The sequence below is a fragment of the Sinocyclocheilus grahami genome, unplaced genomic scaffold, assembly GCF_001515645.1.
Source record: "Sinocyclocheilus grahami isolate Dianchi unplaced genomic scaffold, SAMN03320097.WGS_v1.1 scaffold39.1, whole genome shotgun sequence".
NCBI classification, from domain to species: Eukaryota; Metazoa; Chordata; class Actinopteri; order Cypriniformes; family Cyprinidae; genus Sinocyclocheilus; species Sinocyclocheilus grahami.
The window spans coordinates 1,621,030-1,635,253 of NW_015505218.1; the positions used below are offsets into that span (position 1 = coordinate 1,621,030).

Below are 14,224 nucleotides of genomic sequence, written 5' to 3' on the forward strand. Positions count from 1 at the left end.
TATTCCAACCTCACACTAAAAATCATTGTCTATGGCATTCTCTAGCTTATTCTAATAAAGAACTACTATTATACACATGTTTGTAGAAAAACGAATCATTAAAAAGTGTGACAGACTTCATTTTGTTAAGCCGGTCTCTGGTGGAGTTGATCTCTTTGGATTTGGAGTTGATCCAGTCTTCTAGCTCTTTCTTGCTTGGGAAGTGTCCCATCAGAGACACCAGCTCTTCATTATGTTTCGACTTGATCTTCCTCACTTGCTCCTCTTTTTCCATCTGGAATCCAAAGCAGAGATAAACTATTTATGTCTTGCATAAGCACTGATAATAAAAACTGCTATATATAAGCATTTGCCTAGTATTTTTTAATTAATGTTTCAAATAGTGGCATGCTAGACTGTTGTCACAGTGTGTTCTGACTGAATTCTGAACATTTGACAATAGTAGTAGATAATTTAAGTATTCCTTGTATACAGAATATCTGTATACTGAGTAAAGTAAATTAATAGTAGTATTGAGGTATCCCATTCGGAACATAGCTATAATCTCTTTGCTTTTATACTACATTGCTTTAAAGTAGTATAAATACTAGTAAAAACACATTTTCTGAAGGAAATATTTCATAGATTGCACAGATTGCCTAAAGAAAAGCATAAAATAATGATTTTAAAGAAATCAATTAAATAATATTTATAACGCATATCAAAATAAACAATCTGATGCCTCAAGCAAATCATATAATGCAGGGGTGGCCAACGGTGCCAGAGAGCCACAGTCTGTGGCTCTCCAGGACCGACGTTGGCCACCACTGATATAAAGACATGTACTGACATCTAGGTGCTACAGTTATATACTGCAAGCAATGTGCAGACGTACTAATACCAGGGTTCATACACATTTTTACCAATAAATGTCCATGATATTTCCATGATTTTTAAGACAATATTCATGACCTAATGTAACATTTTTTTACAATAAGAATAAAAATCTGTTAAAATGTATCATAGCATATGTTAACTAAAACTAAATGACTATTAATGCTACTTGTTTGCTATTTGGTATAATAATAAGTACAAGCTACAACTGCACCAGACTTTACTCAACGCAGAGAACATATCACCAAACCACTGAATACTGTAATTTATTTAATTAACCAATGTTATCAGTTTAACGCATGACCTTAATTTCGTTTTGGAAACGCTTCAGTCTAACAGTAGTATTCAGGAACAAAAATATTAAAAAAATTGAATAAACGGTCATTTAAAAACAGCTACTTGCCAGTATGGTCATTTTGAGTGTATTTGGCCACTTAAGTGCAACAAGCTGCGAAAAATAACTTAATATGGTACTCGCAAAGCAGCTTTACACATGTGACTGTGAGCACACACAAAAAAATGCCTTTGGAGTATGTGGATGGCTTAAAAAAAGATTTTAAAAAGATGTTCAAATGATACATGTTTGTGACAATGCAACAATGACCCAATTAGACAAGTGAGAGTTCTCTTGTATCACAGTGTGCAGCAGCTCTTGTAGTGCAGATGAAATGCACCGATGTGAAGCCACTTTGAGAGAGTAAAAGAGAGAATGTACAGCTAATCACTCACGCTGTTTTAAAATGACTGATTTAATCTGACGGTCTGTGTGGATTTATTTACTATTCTAACCTACATGCTATACTGAATAAATTGTGCAGGAATTTCCTTCATTTTAAACTCGAAAGCTGCGGGAATGAGTAAAACAATGCAAACTATGCAATATATGCGCAATCGTGCACCGAAATTCAGAACCTGATTAAACATAGCCTAGTTCTATTATACAGAGATTTGTGAAATTCATTTCCAAGACTTTTCTAAAACTTCCTGGGTTTATTTATTTTTCCAAACCTTTTCCAGGCTTGGAAATTGCGGTCTTAAAATTCCATCACTTTTCCAGGTTTTTCATGACCGTATGAACCCTGTAATACACATCTATTACTATTAAAGGGGTCCTATGACGTTGCTAAAAAGAACATTATTTTGTGTATTTGGTGTAATGCAATGTGTTTATGCGGTTTAAGGTTAAAAAAACACATTATATTCCACATAATGTACATTATTGTTTCTCCTCTAGTCGATTTTTACAAAGCTCATTGGTCTGAAAAGTGAGGTGTGCTCTGATTGGCCAGCTATCCAGTGCGTTGTGATTGGCTGAATACCTCAAGCGTGTGATGGAACTGTTACACCCCTTACCATACTGTGATGCCGTGTCCCGGTGCGACGAGACAAAACCAATAAAACCCATTACAAACGAGGCATTTGTTGTATCCAGTGGGGACATAATTACTGATTATAATGACTTATACTGTCTTATTATGCGTTGCGTATCGCGCCGTGTAAACATAAAACCATGTCTGCATTTGTGATCGGAGAAACGACAAACAACAAGTACTACTCTACACAGCTCAAAACTTGCGTTTGAATCATCAGTGACATTTTTTAAATATGAAAACGTACTTACAGGCTGTGAGTCAGAAGCACCAGACTGTCCTTGCAAAGTTGGAATTGCCCCACTTTATAGAAACCGGCATTGTAGGCTACTCTCCCAGGAAACACGTGGTTGACTCTTAACTTTTATAAAGAATATCTCTTTGGATTTGAGACTTTAGTCTTTGCAACTTTACAGATCTTCTTTATGAACCAAGAGCTTGTAACACTTCAAAGAGAAAGGACAAATTTAAATCGCATCATATGACCCCTTTAATGATTTTTGTGGCATATATTATAGGGATTGTTCACCCAAAAATGAAAATTCTGTCATTAATTACTCACCCTCATGTCGTTCTAAACACATAAGACCTCAGTTCACCTTCGGAACACAAATTAAGATATTTTGATGAATTCTGAGAGCTCTCTGACCCTCCCGTAGACAGCAATGTAATTGTATTTGCTTAAATTCTGATTCTGGCAAAATATCAGTGCTGGTACTACTAGTGCTGCGTTTGACAAGGTTGATCATAAGCAGGGTGGACTATTGTAATGGTCTTCTCACCGGCCTTCACAAGAATGTGTATACCATTGTGTATGAAATGTGCTATATAAATAAACTTGCCTTGCCTTATTAAGCTATGCAAATTTAAAGTGTTATTTTAAAAGCCGTAAAACCTGTTTAAAAAGAGTAATATTATTAGACAGTTAGCTCTATTACGTAGCCCAAATTTGAACTTTAAAGCATCGTTTATGTGGTCGCGAGAAACAACTGTGAAATGAATTCAGCAGTAATAATATGTGCAAGTTCAAGTGCAAGAGTCCACAAAACACTGGTATGGTATTGATACGGTATTGTTCAAAATTAGGGTTTCGTTAGTTTATTACCACTAGTATAAAGCTTGCAAGTATTTTCTTAGCGATATGCTGTTTACACTAAGTGAAAATAGCGATAGATTCTATTTACACTATGTAAAAGTAGCAGTATTTTCTTAGCAATAATTGTAAAAAGTAGTTAGATCCTATTTATACTTATAAATAAATAATTCTAAAGTTATAAATAGGCTTGTTTCTGTTGTGTTGTGCCACTTTAATTGTGCACTATTATTTGCTGTATCCTGGATGGTTTTTGTTAAGGTCTTGCTGTTCAGATGTGTTATTGCCCAAAGACATTTATTTTATGTTTGTTATATTTGTTTTTGGCATTAAAGTGGGGACTGGCCACTAATGGACAAAAGAGTGATGGTATGTGAGCTCACCTTGGTCTTCTTGAGCATGTCCATCTGTGTGCGTGCCGCGGTGTGTGTGTTGAGCAATTCCATCTCCTGGTCTAGCTTGCGCTGGGCCTGATCCAGTTCAGTTTTCTCCTTCTGTAGTTCAACTACCTCTGCCTTTAGACTGTCCACCGTACAGGCCTGTACGGCATTATCAAGCTCATGCTCCTATGAACACACACACTTTAAGAGATATATTTAAAAGCAATACAGGTGCCACTGATGTTAGTTCTGTTAGATGCAGATTAGTCAGACATTTATATTTGTTTTTCGTTTTACAAATTTATTTTAAAATTTAGCCAATTTAGTTAAGGAATCAGTTGAGGAAAACAACAGAACATTAATACAAATACATCTGCATGCTCAAAGGAAGTCATGTGTGGTGTAGTGCAGTAGCACAGGCCTAACTGCTTTCTGAAGATCAGTTTCTAGCTCCTGTAATCTGCTTGAGGAGCCCTCCAGTCTTTGGAGGTTAGACTTGATGTTTTTCAGTTCCTGTTGTTTCTTGGCCTGTATGTCTCTCTTCAGCTCAATGGTTCTCTCTAGACCTGTCTTTTTATCTCAGAGATCATCGATGGTTTGCTGCTTCTGTGCCTCTTTCTCCTGCATATCATGTTGAAAACAAATTAAGAAATGATTATAAAAAAATGGCAACATGTTAAAATACTAATATTGAACTTATAACTGATAAATAAAAAGTTGTGTGCCTATCTGATTATATTATTTTCTATATTGACTTTCTGTTAAGCACTAAATAAATTAAAAAACACGTCTCTCTTTGACTTGTCTGTGGAAGCTCTGGAGCTGTCGCTCATTAAGAGGGGTCCGGTCATAACCCTCCAACTCCAGGAAAGATGCTAAACTCTTGACCTGGGTGTCCCTCTTTTTAATGTTTTGTGTGTGTCTATCTGCCTCCAACTGCAGACGGCCTTCAAACGAACAAAAAATTATGATGAACAGCTCTTAGAAAGAATAAACTTCATATGTGCTGCTTAAAGGCAATATGAGCTAAATTACTTGGCCACATCCATGTGCTTGTGTTTAATGTGGTTAAAATTTGTTTTTTTGCCATTAAATCAAAGATGTAATGAACAGATATTCACTGGTTACAACCTCCCAAAAAAACCTCCCATGGTTTTCATGGTTTTGCCAGGCTGTGATATAAACTAAAAGGACATCATTTTTCTTCTAGTGATTTAAAAAAAATATTAGAATCAACTAAACAACCATTTGAGGATATTTAGAGAACCGATACATACATCAATCACTGATGCATAAAGGGAAATCTGACTACCTTGCTCAACTAGCAGGTCAGATTTGATGCGGTTCATCCTCTGGCACTCTCGACCGGCACGTTCAAGATCACGCTGGTACTCCGCAAGTCTCCGTTCCTTCTCCTTCACAGTCCTCTGGTGGTTCTGATACATGTCCTGCAGCTGATCATCTGTGCCCTGGAACACCTAAAACAGCACAACACAGAGTCAGGGTTCCTCAATGAATGAACAAATGGTGTGGCGCAAGGCTTTGTCTTAGGCCTCTTGTTTTTGGGATATACACGCACCCTTTAGGTGATATTTTTAGTAAACATGGTATTAGTTTTCATTGTAATGCAGACAACAAACAATTTCTCCAGACCAGAAGGTATAAATAATAGTTTAAAGTGACGTAACGTGTGGCCAAGTACGGTGTCCCATACTCGGAATTGCTCTGCATTTAACCCATGCATACACAGAGTGCATACACACAGCAGTGAATAGTAGTGGGGCAATTGGGTGTTTGGTGCCTTGCTAAAGGGCACCTCAGTTGTGGGTACTGAAGGTAGAAGAGAGCGCTGTACATTCACTCTCCCCATCTACAATTCCTGCTGGTACTGAGACTTGAACCTGCGACAATTCTGACTCTCTAACCATTAGGCCATGACTGCCAATATATATTGTTAATATTAACTAGTAATAAATAAGTGTCTCTGTTTTAGTATAATTTAAAGACAGAGGAAGAAATCTTTGAGGAGAGAAAGAGACAACTTGAATAGAAAGATGAGCTTGCAAAAGCTAACCCCTTGTTTCACCATAAAATGAAAAATGTCATAAGTATACCAAAAACATCCATTACTGAACATCCTGTGCATGTTTTCTGTGCAAAACACTTCCTGTGCTTTCAGATGATCATTATCTAGCATTTATGACTAATACGGATAGTAGTGAAACTTTCATAACTGATGACATGTTTTTTTTTTCTTTCCTTTGTTACCTGTTCCATCTTTTCCTCTAGTTCCCAGTTATCATCCTCCATCTGTTTCTTCCTGCTGTCCAAAGCTTTGATGTCAGTATCCAACTTCATCACTTTGCTGAGGCTACTGTCTATGTCATTCATTCGATTCTGAAAATATGAGGAAAGTGTGTATGGAGAATATGCATAAGCCTTTGGGTTGAAATTGAACTGTGGTATATGCTGTGACTGGTACCCTAATCTGCATTACAATCACCTACATTAAATACATTTTTTTAAAATTCATTTTCCAAAACAATGAACTGCCATGGACCTAAAAAAAAAAAATCCCACGGCATTTAATCTTTTGAGTCAGCATAAAAATTGATGTCACAAATTCTTTGTATCTCACCTCCAGTGGGTCTATCTGACTTTCGATGCGTTGGACACTTTCTTTAGAGGAAGCCAGCTGAGCCTCTTTAGTGGAGAGCAGCTCTCTAATCTCTTGGGCTTTATCTTTGTTCTGTTTCAGGTACTTGAGCTCCGTCTGGCAGGTTTTGACAATGCTGGCCTGCTTCATCCTCAGTGCCCGCAGGGTCTTCAATACCTTAATGTACCTTCAAACAAAGGTTTTTGGTTATTTCCAGGCATTTATCTGTGATGCTACCTTAACATGTATAAAAGACAACATACGAAAAAGGTAAAGAAAAGTAACTGAATAACTACAAATTTAGTTTAATAGGGTTTTAACAAATAATTTGTTTAATTTAGACTGCTCAACAATTTATTTGTATGGATAATTAAAAATATATAATTAGTGGGGTTTCACCAATTTTTTAGTTAGGCTGCTCAACAATATATTTGTATGAATAATTAAAAAGATATAATTAGTGGGTTTCACAAATTAATCAAAGACTGAATCCACTGAATGTCCACTGTTTCAGTTGTAGCTAAGCAAAGAATTACTATCTCTCCAATAACACATTAATATACACTCATTTAGCGCCACCTACTGGTGTAAGAGCATTTACAAAACATACTGTATATTGTGTAGATATTACAGCAAGCACCAATTTCCCTAGATCTTTTGAGATTAAAAGGCTTGGTGAACACATACAGTAAATTTCCCCCCAAAAAAACAAACAAACAAAAAAAACATTGATAAGACAAAAATAAGAAAGCAGAGAATGTAAGCAGAGATTATGTAAAATGAAAAACTAAAATATGATGCAAATTGTAGACCTTAGGGGGGGGGGGAATTGTATATGTGACCCTGGACCACAAAACCAGTCATAAGCAATCAAAATTACAGATTTTTTTTTCATTAGGATATTAAGGAAAGATAATGTTCCATGAAGATATTTTGTAAATTTCCTACCATAAATACATCAAAACTTAATTTTTGATTAGTAATACGCATTGCTTCATTTGGACAACTTTAAAGGTGATTTTCTCAATATTTTTATTTTTTGCACCCTCAGATTACAGATTTTCAAATAGTTGTATCTCGGCCAAATATCCTAACAAACCATACATCAATGGAAATCTTATTTATTCCGCTTTCAGATGATGTATAAATCTCAATTTCAGAAAATTTGACCCTTATGACTGCTTTTGTGGTCCAGGGTCACATATGACTGAGTGACAGAAGCTTCAGTGAGAAACCTGTTGTCCAGATCAACATACCTTGTGGCTGAGAAAATGTCATCAAACTTCTGCTTCAGGGCCTTTCCTTCACTGAGAGGCCAGTTGGACTCCTCTTGGTGGCAGAAGATGACATGGTTGATAACAGCCTTGGAGACGCCCAGTGCTGAAATCATCTCACGGTCCATTTCAGCACATTTACAGATCAGGCTCACTTTCTTTTCGTGCCTGACAGCAAGAGAGCTCAAGACATATTAATGCCAAACAAGCAAATGTGGTCCTTCAGACAGGGACCATAATGTACAAATTTCAAAGCCCAAGTGAGAGTAAAACATTGGTAGTAAAAAATTTTATAAATATATATATTTTTTTTTTAAACTTTTTGATTGATCAAAATGAAGTAAAACATTTTTAATGTTACAAAATATTTATATTCCAATAATGCAGTTTTTTTTCTTTTGTATTCATTAAAGAGTCCTGAAAAAAATGTATCACGGTTTCCACTAAAATATTAAGCAGCACAACTGTTTTCATCATTAATAAAAATAGCAAATGTTTCTTGAGTGGCAAACATAACATTGAAGACTTAAGTAATGTCTGCTGCAAATTCAGCTTTTCAATCACAGTATTTGTAATCAAATAAGTGAAGCCTTGTGAACATAAGAGACCATTTAAAAATAGTTTTAAAAACCTTACAGATGACAAACTTTTAAACAGTTGAGTATGACACATGTAAAACCTACTTGAATCTTTTAATGACACCCTCAAGGGTTTTGAACTCCGTGCTTTGCATAGACCTCTGGACAGCCACAGGATCGCCATTCACGTCTCTCAAATGGAGTCTGATCTGTGCCTGTACATCCGTCTCATGGGCATCCTACAACAGACCAACATTAGCATTAACACACGTAGTTTTTGTTCGTTTTTGTTCACACAAAGAACAATAACTAAGTTATACAAAATAGTTCTATTAAAGGGGGTCATATGATGCTTTTTTAAAGATCATTATTTTGTGTATTTGGTGTAACAGAATATGTTGACATGCTTTAATGTTCAAAAAACACATTCTTTTTCAAATACTGTACATTATTGTAGGTCCTCTATGCCCCGCCTCTCTCAAACGCTTCGTTTTCTACAAAGTCCCTCCTTCCGACAAGCGCAGTCTGCTCTGATTGGCCAGCTGACCCAGTGCATTGTGATTGGCCGAACACCGCAAGCACTCGTCGGAAATGTAACGCCTCTTACCATAATCGCGAGCTTCATCTTTCAAAATAAATGTAAAGACAGAGCCCGAAAGGGGAACAGAGTCGTGTGACAGACACAGTGATGAATATGTGTTTGCAGTACACAAGCCACGGTTAAGACAGCTGACTCCACTGTGACCCTCCCTCTCTCTCTCTCTCACACACACGCACGCACGCACGCATGCAGGCACACACGCACACACACACACACACACTTACTTAAGCTAATAACAAAACAGTAGCTGATTCAGAAGCGCCAGATTGTCATAGCAAAGTCAGAATTACCTCCTCTCCTAGGATCACGAAACGGTCGTCCATAAAATGCATTGCTGTTCTGTTGTAAGTCATCTTAAAGATTCCTAAATGCATCTACTTCCGGAAGGCCAAATAAAGTGCTTTTGCTTTCGCCTAGAAACACACAGCGTCTCACTGACATGGCTGCTTCAACACTAACTGCAGTTACTGAAACCACGCCTTCTTTCTTTGCGTGAACATTTGGGCATTATGCAAATATTTCCACATAGTGAGGTAGATATGTGGGGGGGGTGTTAGAACGAGCCGTTTTAGGGGGGCATGGCAGAGTCTTAACTTTGATAAAGAACATCTCTTTGGTTTTGAGACTTTAGTCTTTGCAACTTCAGGGATCTTATCTATGCACAATCAGCTTGTAACACTCCAAAGAGAAAGGAAAACTTGAAATCGCATCATATGACCCCTTTAAAAGAATAGCAGAGTACACACCACAGCTAAAACGCTGATGAGTGATACAAACATTGACAGCCAACCAGAACCCTTCCTGCTTTAAAGAGCTCTAGCATTTAAAGTGACTGTTTAAAACAAACAGATCTATATTGTGCATTGGTGTGGATGCTAATAGTTATCATTCTTGGTGGGAAAGGGCCTTAAAGGGATAGTTCACCCAAGAATGAAACTTTGATGTTTATCTGCTTACCCCCAGGGCATCCAAGATGTAGGTGACTTTGTTTCTTCAGTAGAACACATTTGATGACTTTTAACTCCAACCGTTGCAGTCTATCAGTCGTATAATGCATGGCAATTGTAACAAAATCTATGAGAGTAAAAAAAACATGCACAGACAAATCCAAATTAAACCCTGCGGCTCGTGACGACACATTGATGTCCTAAGACACGAAACGATCGGTTTGTGCCAGAAACCGAACAGTATTTATATCATATTTGACCTCTAATACACCACTATGTCCAACTGTCTTTGAGTGCGCGCACGGCGTCCGGTGCGTGAGGTGTGTACGCGCTCTGGACGTGATCTCTCGTGCGTATACGTCACTCATTGTTTACACAGTGCAGTCATTGTAGGTACGACGGCTAATCAAAATGGTACTTACTTGCGCTTATCCGGATTGTTCAAAGCGACTTAAAACTAAAAGATTACGTTCTCTCGCGCAAATTCATTCGGGAGTGGTGACTTTCCGCATATTCCCAACTTCTGAGCCTGCTCGCCTGAAGTTATGGTTGATTGCTCTTCGGCTGGATATCAACACACCCATTAACGTAAACTACGCCAGAGCACATACACACCTCATGCACCGGATGCCATGCGCGCACTCAAAGACAGTTGGACATAGTGGTGTATTAGAGGTCAAATATGATATAAATACTGTTCGGTTTCTGGCACAAACCGATCGTTTCGTGTCTTAGGACATCAATGTGTCGTCACGAGCCGCAGGGTTTAATTTGGATTTGTCTGTGCATGTTTTTTTTTTACTCTCATCGATTTTGTTACCATTGCCATGCATTATACGACTGATAGACTGCAACGGTTAAAGTTAAAAATCATCAAATGTGTTCTACTGAAGAAACAAAGTCACCTACATCTCGGATGCCCTGGAGGTAAGCAGATAAACATCACATTTCCATTTTTGGGTGAACTATCCCTTTAAGACATGCAGATTTGCAGTTACTTGCATTACTCCGGTCAAAGACCTAGTTTGGGATCATGGACGAATGTGCTTCCTTTACTTCCTGGTGGAAAGTCTCCTGAAGTGATGTACTTGAGACATTCGATGACGGTCTACAAGTCATAAAAAGATATAGTTCATTATTATTTATGTAAAATTATTATTGGTAGGTAGAACTTAAATATACATTTTATTTAAATACAATTAAATATACAATTAAATGCAGTGAAAATCAGTGCACATCATTAAAACTATACATTTTAAATATCAGCAACTAGAAAATGATATTGTCGATCTCTTGCCATACTAATATAATCATGTGAAGTTGCAAGCCCGGGGTCGTCACATGTGGTTGCCGCTCCTTCATCGGATCCGCCGGGCGCGCCGTTCTCGACCCCGCCGTCTCAGCTCACTCTAGCCCGGCCTCAGCTCACGAGTTTTGAGCAGTGTAGAGTAGCGCTTGTTGTTTGTCATTTCTCCGATCACAAATGCAGACAGGGTTTTATGTTTACGCGGCGCGATGCAACAACGCGTAAAAAGACAGTATAAGTCATTATAATCAGTAATTATGTCCCCACTGGATGCAACAAATGCCTCGTTTATAATGGTTTTTAATGTTTTTGTCTCGTCGCTCCGGCCGGGACACGGCATCACAGTATGGTAAGGGGCGTAACATTTCCGTCACACGCTTGAGGTATTCAGCCAATCACAACACACTGGATAGCTGGCCAATCAGAGCACACCTCGCTTTTCAGAACGATGAGCTTTGTAAAAATCGATGCATTTCAGAAAGTCGGGGCATAGAGGAGAAACAATAATGTACAGTATGTGGAAAATAATGTGTTTTTTAAACTTTAAACCGCATAAACACATTTCATTACACCAAATACACAAAATAATGTTCTTTTTAGCAGCATCATATGACCCCTTTAATATGAAAAAGAAGAGGGACTCAAACCTACGAACTATTTGTAAATGAAATTCCATTCGAATAGAGTGAATAGAGTCATGAGCAGTGTTGCCAACTCATTTTCAGGGGAAGCTGCTAAAGGAAGGTTGCTAAAAGTTGCTAAATGACGTTGTGATGTCATTGCGCGATGACGTCATTACGCAATCACGACGCAAAATTGTGTCACTACATCAAATCTCAGCAAAAATATATTTTATATGTTATTTAGATTTGCTCGTAAAATAATATAAATGCATAATATAATGTTAAAATATAAATAACTATTTTTATATACAACATTGAACACTTTTGAACGATTTAATTTTTGAACGATTACAAGTTTTTTTATTAGCTAGTAAACTAGTAAAACTACACATTCTGAACAATTATAGTTTTAAGCAGTGTGTTAGTAGTCAGTATGCTACACTCAAAGAAAATAAATCACAGGTTTTTACCTGCATTTTAAATTACGCATTGTATTTTGTGTTTTCGGGTTACAGGGTTACAACGGATAATGGATAACGGATAATGTCCTGGAAAATTATTAGTACCTTCGCCATTTTTCTTGATATTTTTCTTACAGTGTACTAACTGATCAACAATCACATGTACAAGCTACTAACAAGGTGTATCATAAATGAACAATTATTCAATTATTATTGTTATTATCAAATTGAACAACTGCAAATAGCAATAACTTAATTCATGTGATGTATATACTTCTAGGCATCTTTGGTTTCCTCTTTTTGTGAAATTTAGATGGAAAATGTGTGCCTTTTTATCGTTTGAGTCACTTATCAAAAGTTGCTCAAAGTAGCCAAATACAAATTTAAAAATAGCTAAATTTGTTGCTAGGTGCTTTTGGAAGAAAAAGTTGCTAGGGTAGTCTGAAAAGTTGCTAAATTTAGCAACAAAATTGCTAAGTTGGCAACACTGGTCATGAGAGAGATAGAAAAACAGAATCTACATTTGGAAGTGAATGTCAATAGAAATATCAAAGTAGCTAGGTGAAAACTGTGAAAGATGAATTAAGAAATATCGAAAGAATGGAATACTCATAGACACTGTTATGCTTAATATATATTTAATAGTTCAGTCATTCTTGAGACGTGGGACAAAACAGGTCCAGCAAGGGTAACTGCTATTAGCTTAAAAAAAACAAAATGTTAAATGTCATGAGGGATTAATAATAGAATGTATTTAACACAATTATCACCTTCAATTTAATTTTCTCATTATTATACCAAATCTGTGTTTCTTAATGTCCTCTCACTACATCTAAAACAGTGTGTCCACAGAGAAGGGTTCAATCATTCATATGCAATAAAATGGATTAAAAAAAATGTAATGATGAAAAAGATCTTGTTTTATCAAAAGCAACACTTAATAATATCTCCTATCAAAGCAACATTGTTTTTTTTAATGACACATGCATGTTTCATAAGATTTTAAAGTTGCGTCCCCACTTTTTGTCAACACCGTCAGACATTGAATGTAATAAACTGTAAATGTAAAATGTAATAATATCAGGGGCAGCTGTCACTCTAAAGGACCCCCTTGCCACAGTTCACCTCTGCAGAGTACATCAGTGTCAGACAGGCTCTGCTAAGTTTTAGTTTTAGAATATTTTAAATCCTAATGTTAATATTTCCTGTGTCACAGCTATGATATGTCAACACCATCTTCCAATTTCTGAGGAAATTATTTGAAATATTTAGATCATTTTATTCTCCCGAAGCAGGTTCCATTAGCATCTAGCATCTTATCTATGCACAATCAGCTTGTAACACTCCAAAGAGAAAGGAAAACATGAAATCGCATCATATGACCCCTTTAAAAATATCTTGAATGCTATTAAAGATAAAGCTGAAATTATATTACACATTCCAAGCTAAAAAAAGCACATTAAATGGCCTAACAGGACAAGTTCTAATATTGATAAAAGCTTTCAACCACGTTACTATGTGATTTGATTCTTAATATTGCAATAAATAATAATGTGTGACCATGACTTGGGAAGCTTTCTTTTTGTTGTGCTTTCAATGCACTGTATTTATTTAGATACCTTACTGGTAGTAAAGTTTGCAGTAGAGGGCAGTGTCAAGTTTCCATGGGCTGCCACTTCACATTTTAACACACTGTGGGAGAACAAATAGTTATGAATGAAATGAGGTTGGACATGATTGGATTATGAAGTAGTTACATGATTATATCTTTAGAGCAGCACAAATTAACATTTTAGTATTTTCTGTTTCCTGTCTGGCTCAGATTTCTCTATAAGCTCTCTATAAGATTGCTCTATTAGCTCCTCTTTGGCTGTTTTGCTTGTGTGAGACAATGTCAGGCATGATATGTCTAACACTAGCAATAATATATGTATTATGTCTATCTATCTATCTATCTATCTATCTATCTATCTATTTATCTATCTAGATAGATAGATAGATAAACACACACACAAACACACATATATATATATACACACACACACACACATATATATATATA

The 14,224-nt window shown here is 36.6% G+C and overlaps 1 protein-coding gene across 1 annotated transcript in view; it reads right to left on the minus strand.

The window, feature by feature from the left end:
• The window catches only part of LOC107581981 (DNA repair protein RAD50-like), a 30,370-nt gene extending 18,094 nt beyond the window's left edge, over nt 1–12,276 (minus strand). The window contains 11 exon segments of the mRNA XM_016267676.1: nt 113–274; nt 3,720–3,902; nt 4,143–4,349; nt 4,503–4,663; nt 5,029–5,194; nt 5,985–6,113; nt 6,355–6,559; nt 7,629–7,814; nt 8,330–8,463; nt 10,797–10,880; nt 12,268–12,276. Coding sequence (XP_016123162.1) covers nt 113–274; nt 3,720–3,902; nt 4,143–4,349; nt 4,503–4,663; nt 5,029–5,194; nt 5,985–6,113; nt 6,355–6,559; nt 7,629–7,814; nt 8,330–8,463; nt 10,797–10,880; nt 12,268–12,276 — 1,626 coding nt within the window.
• Between the last annotated feature and the right edge of the window lie 1,948 nt (nt 12,277–14,224).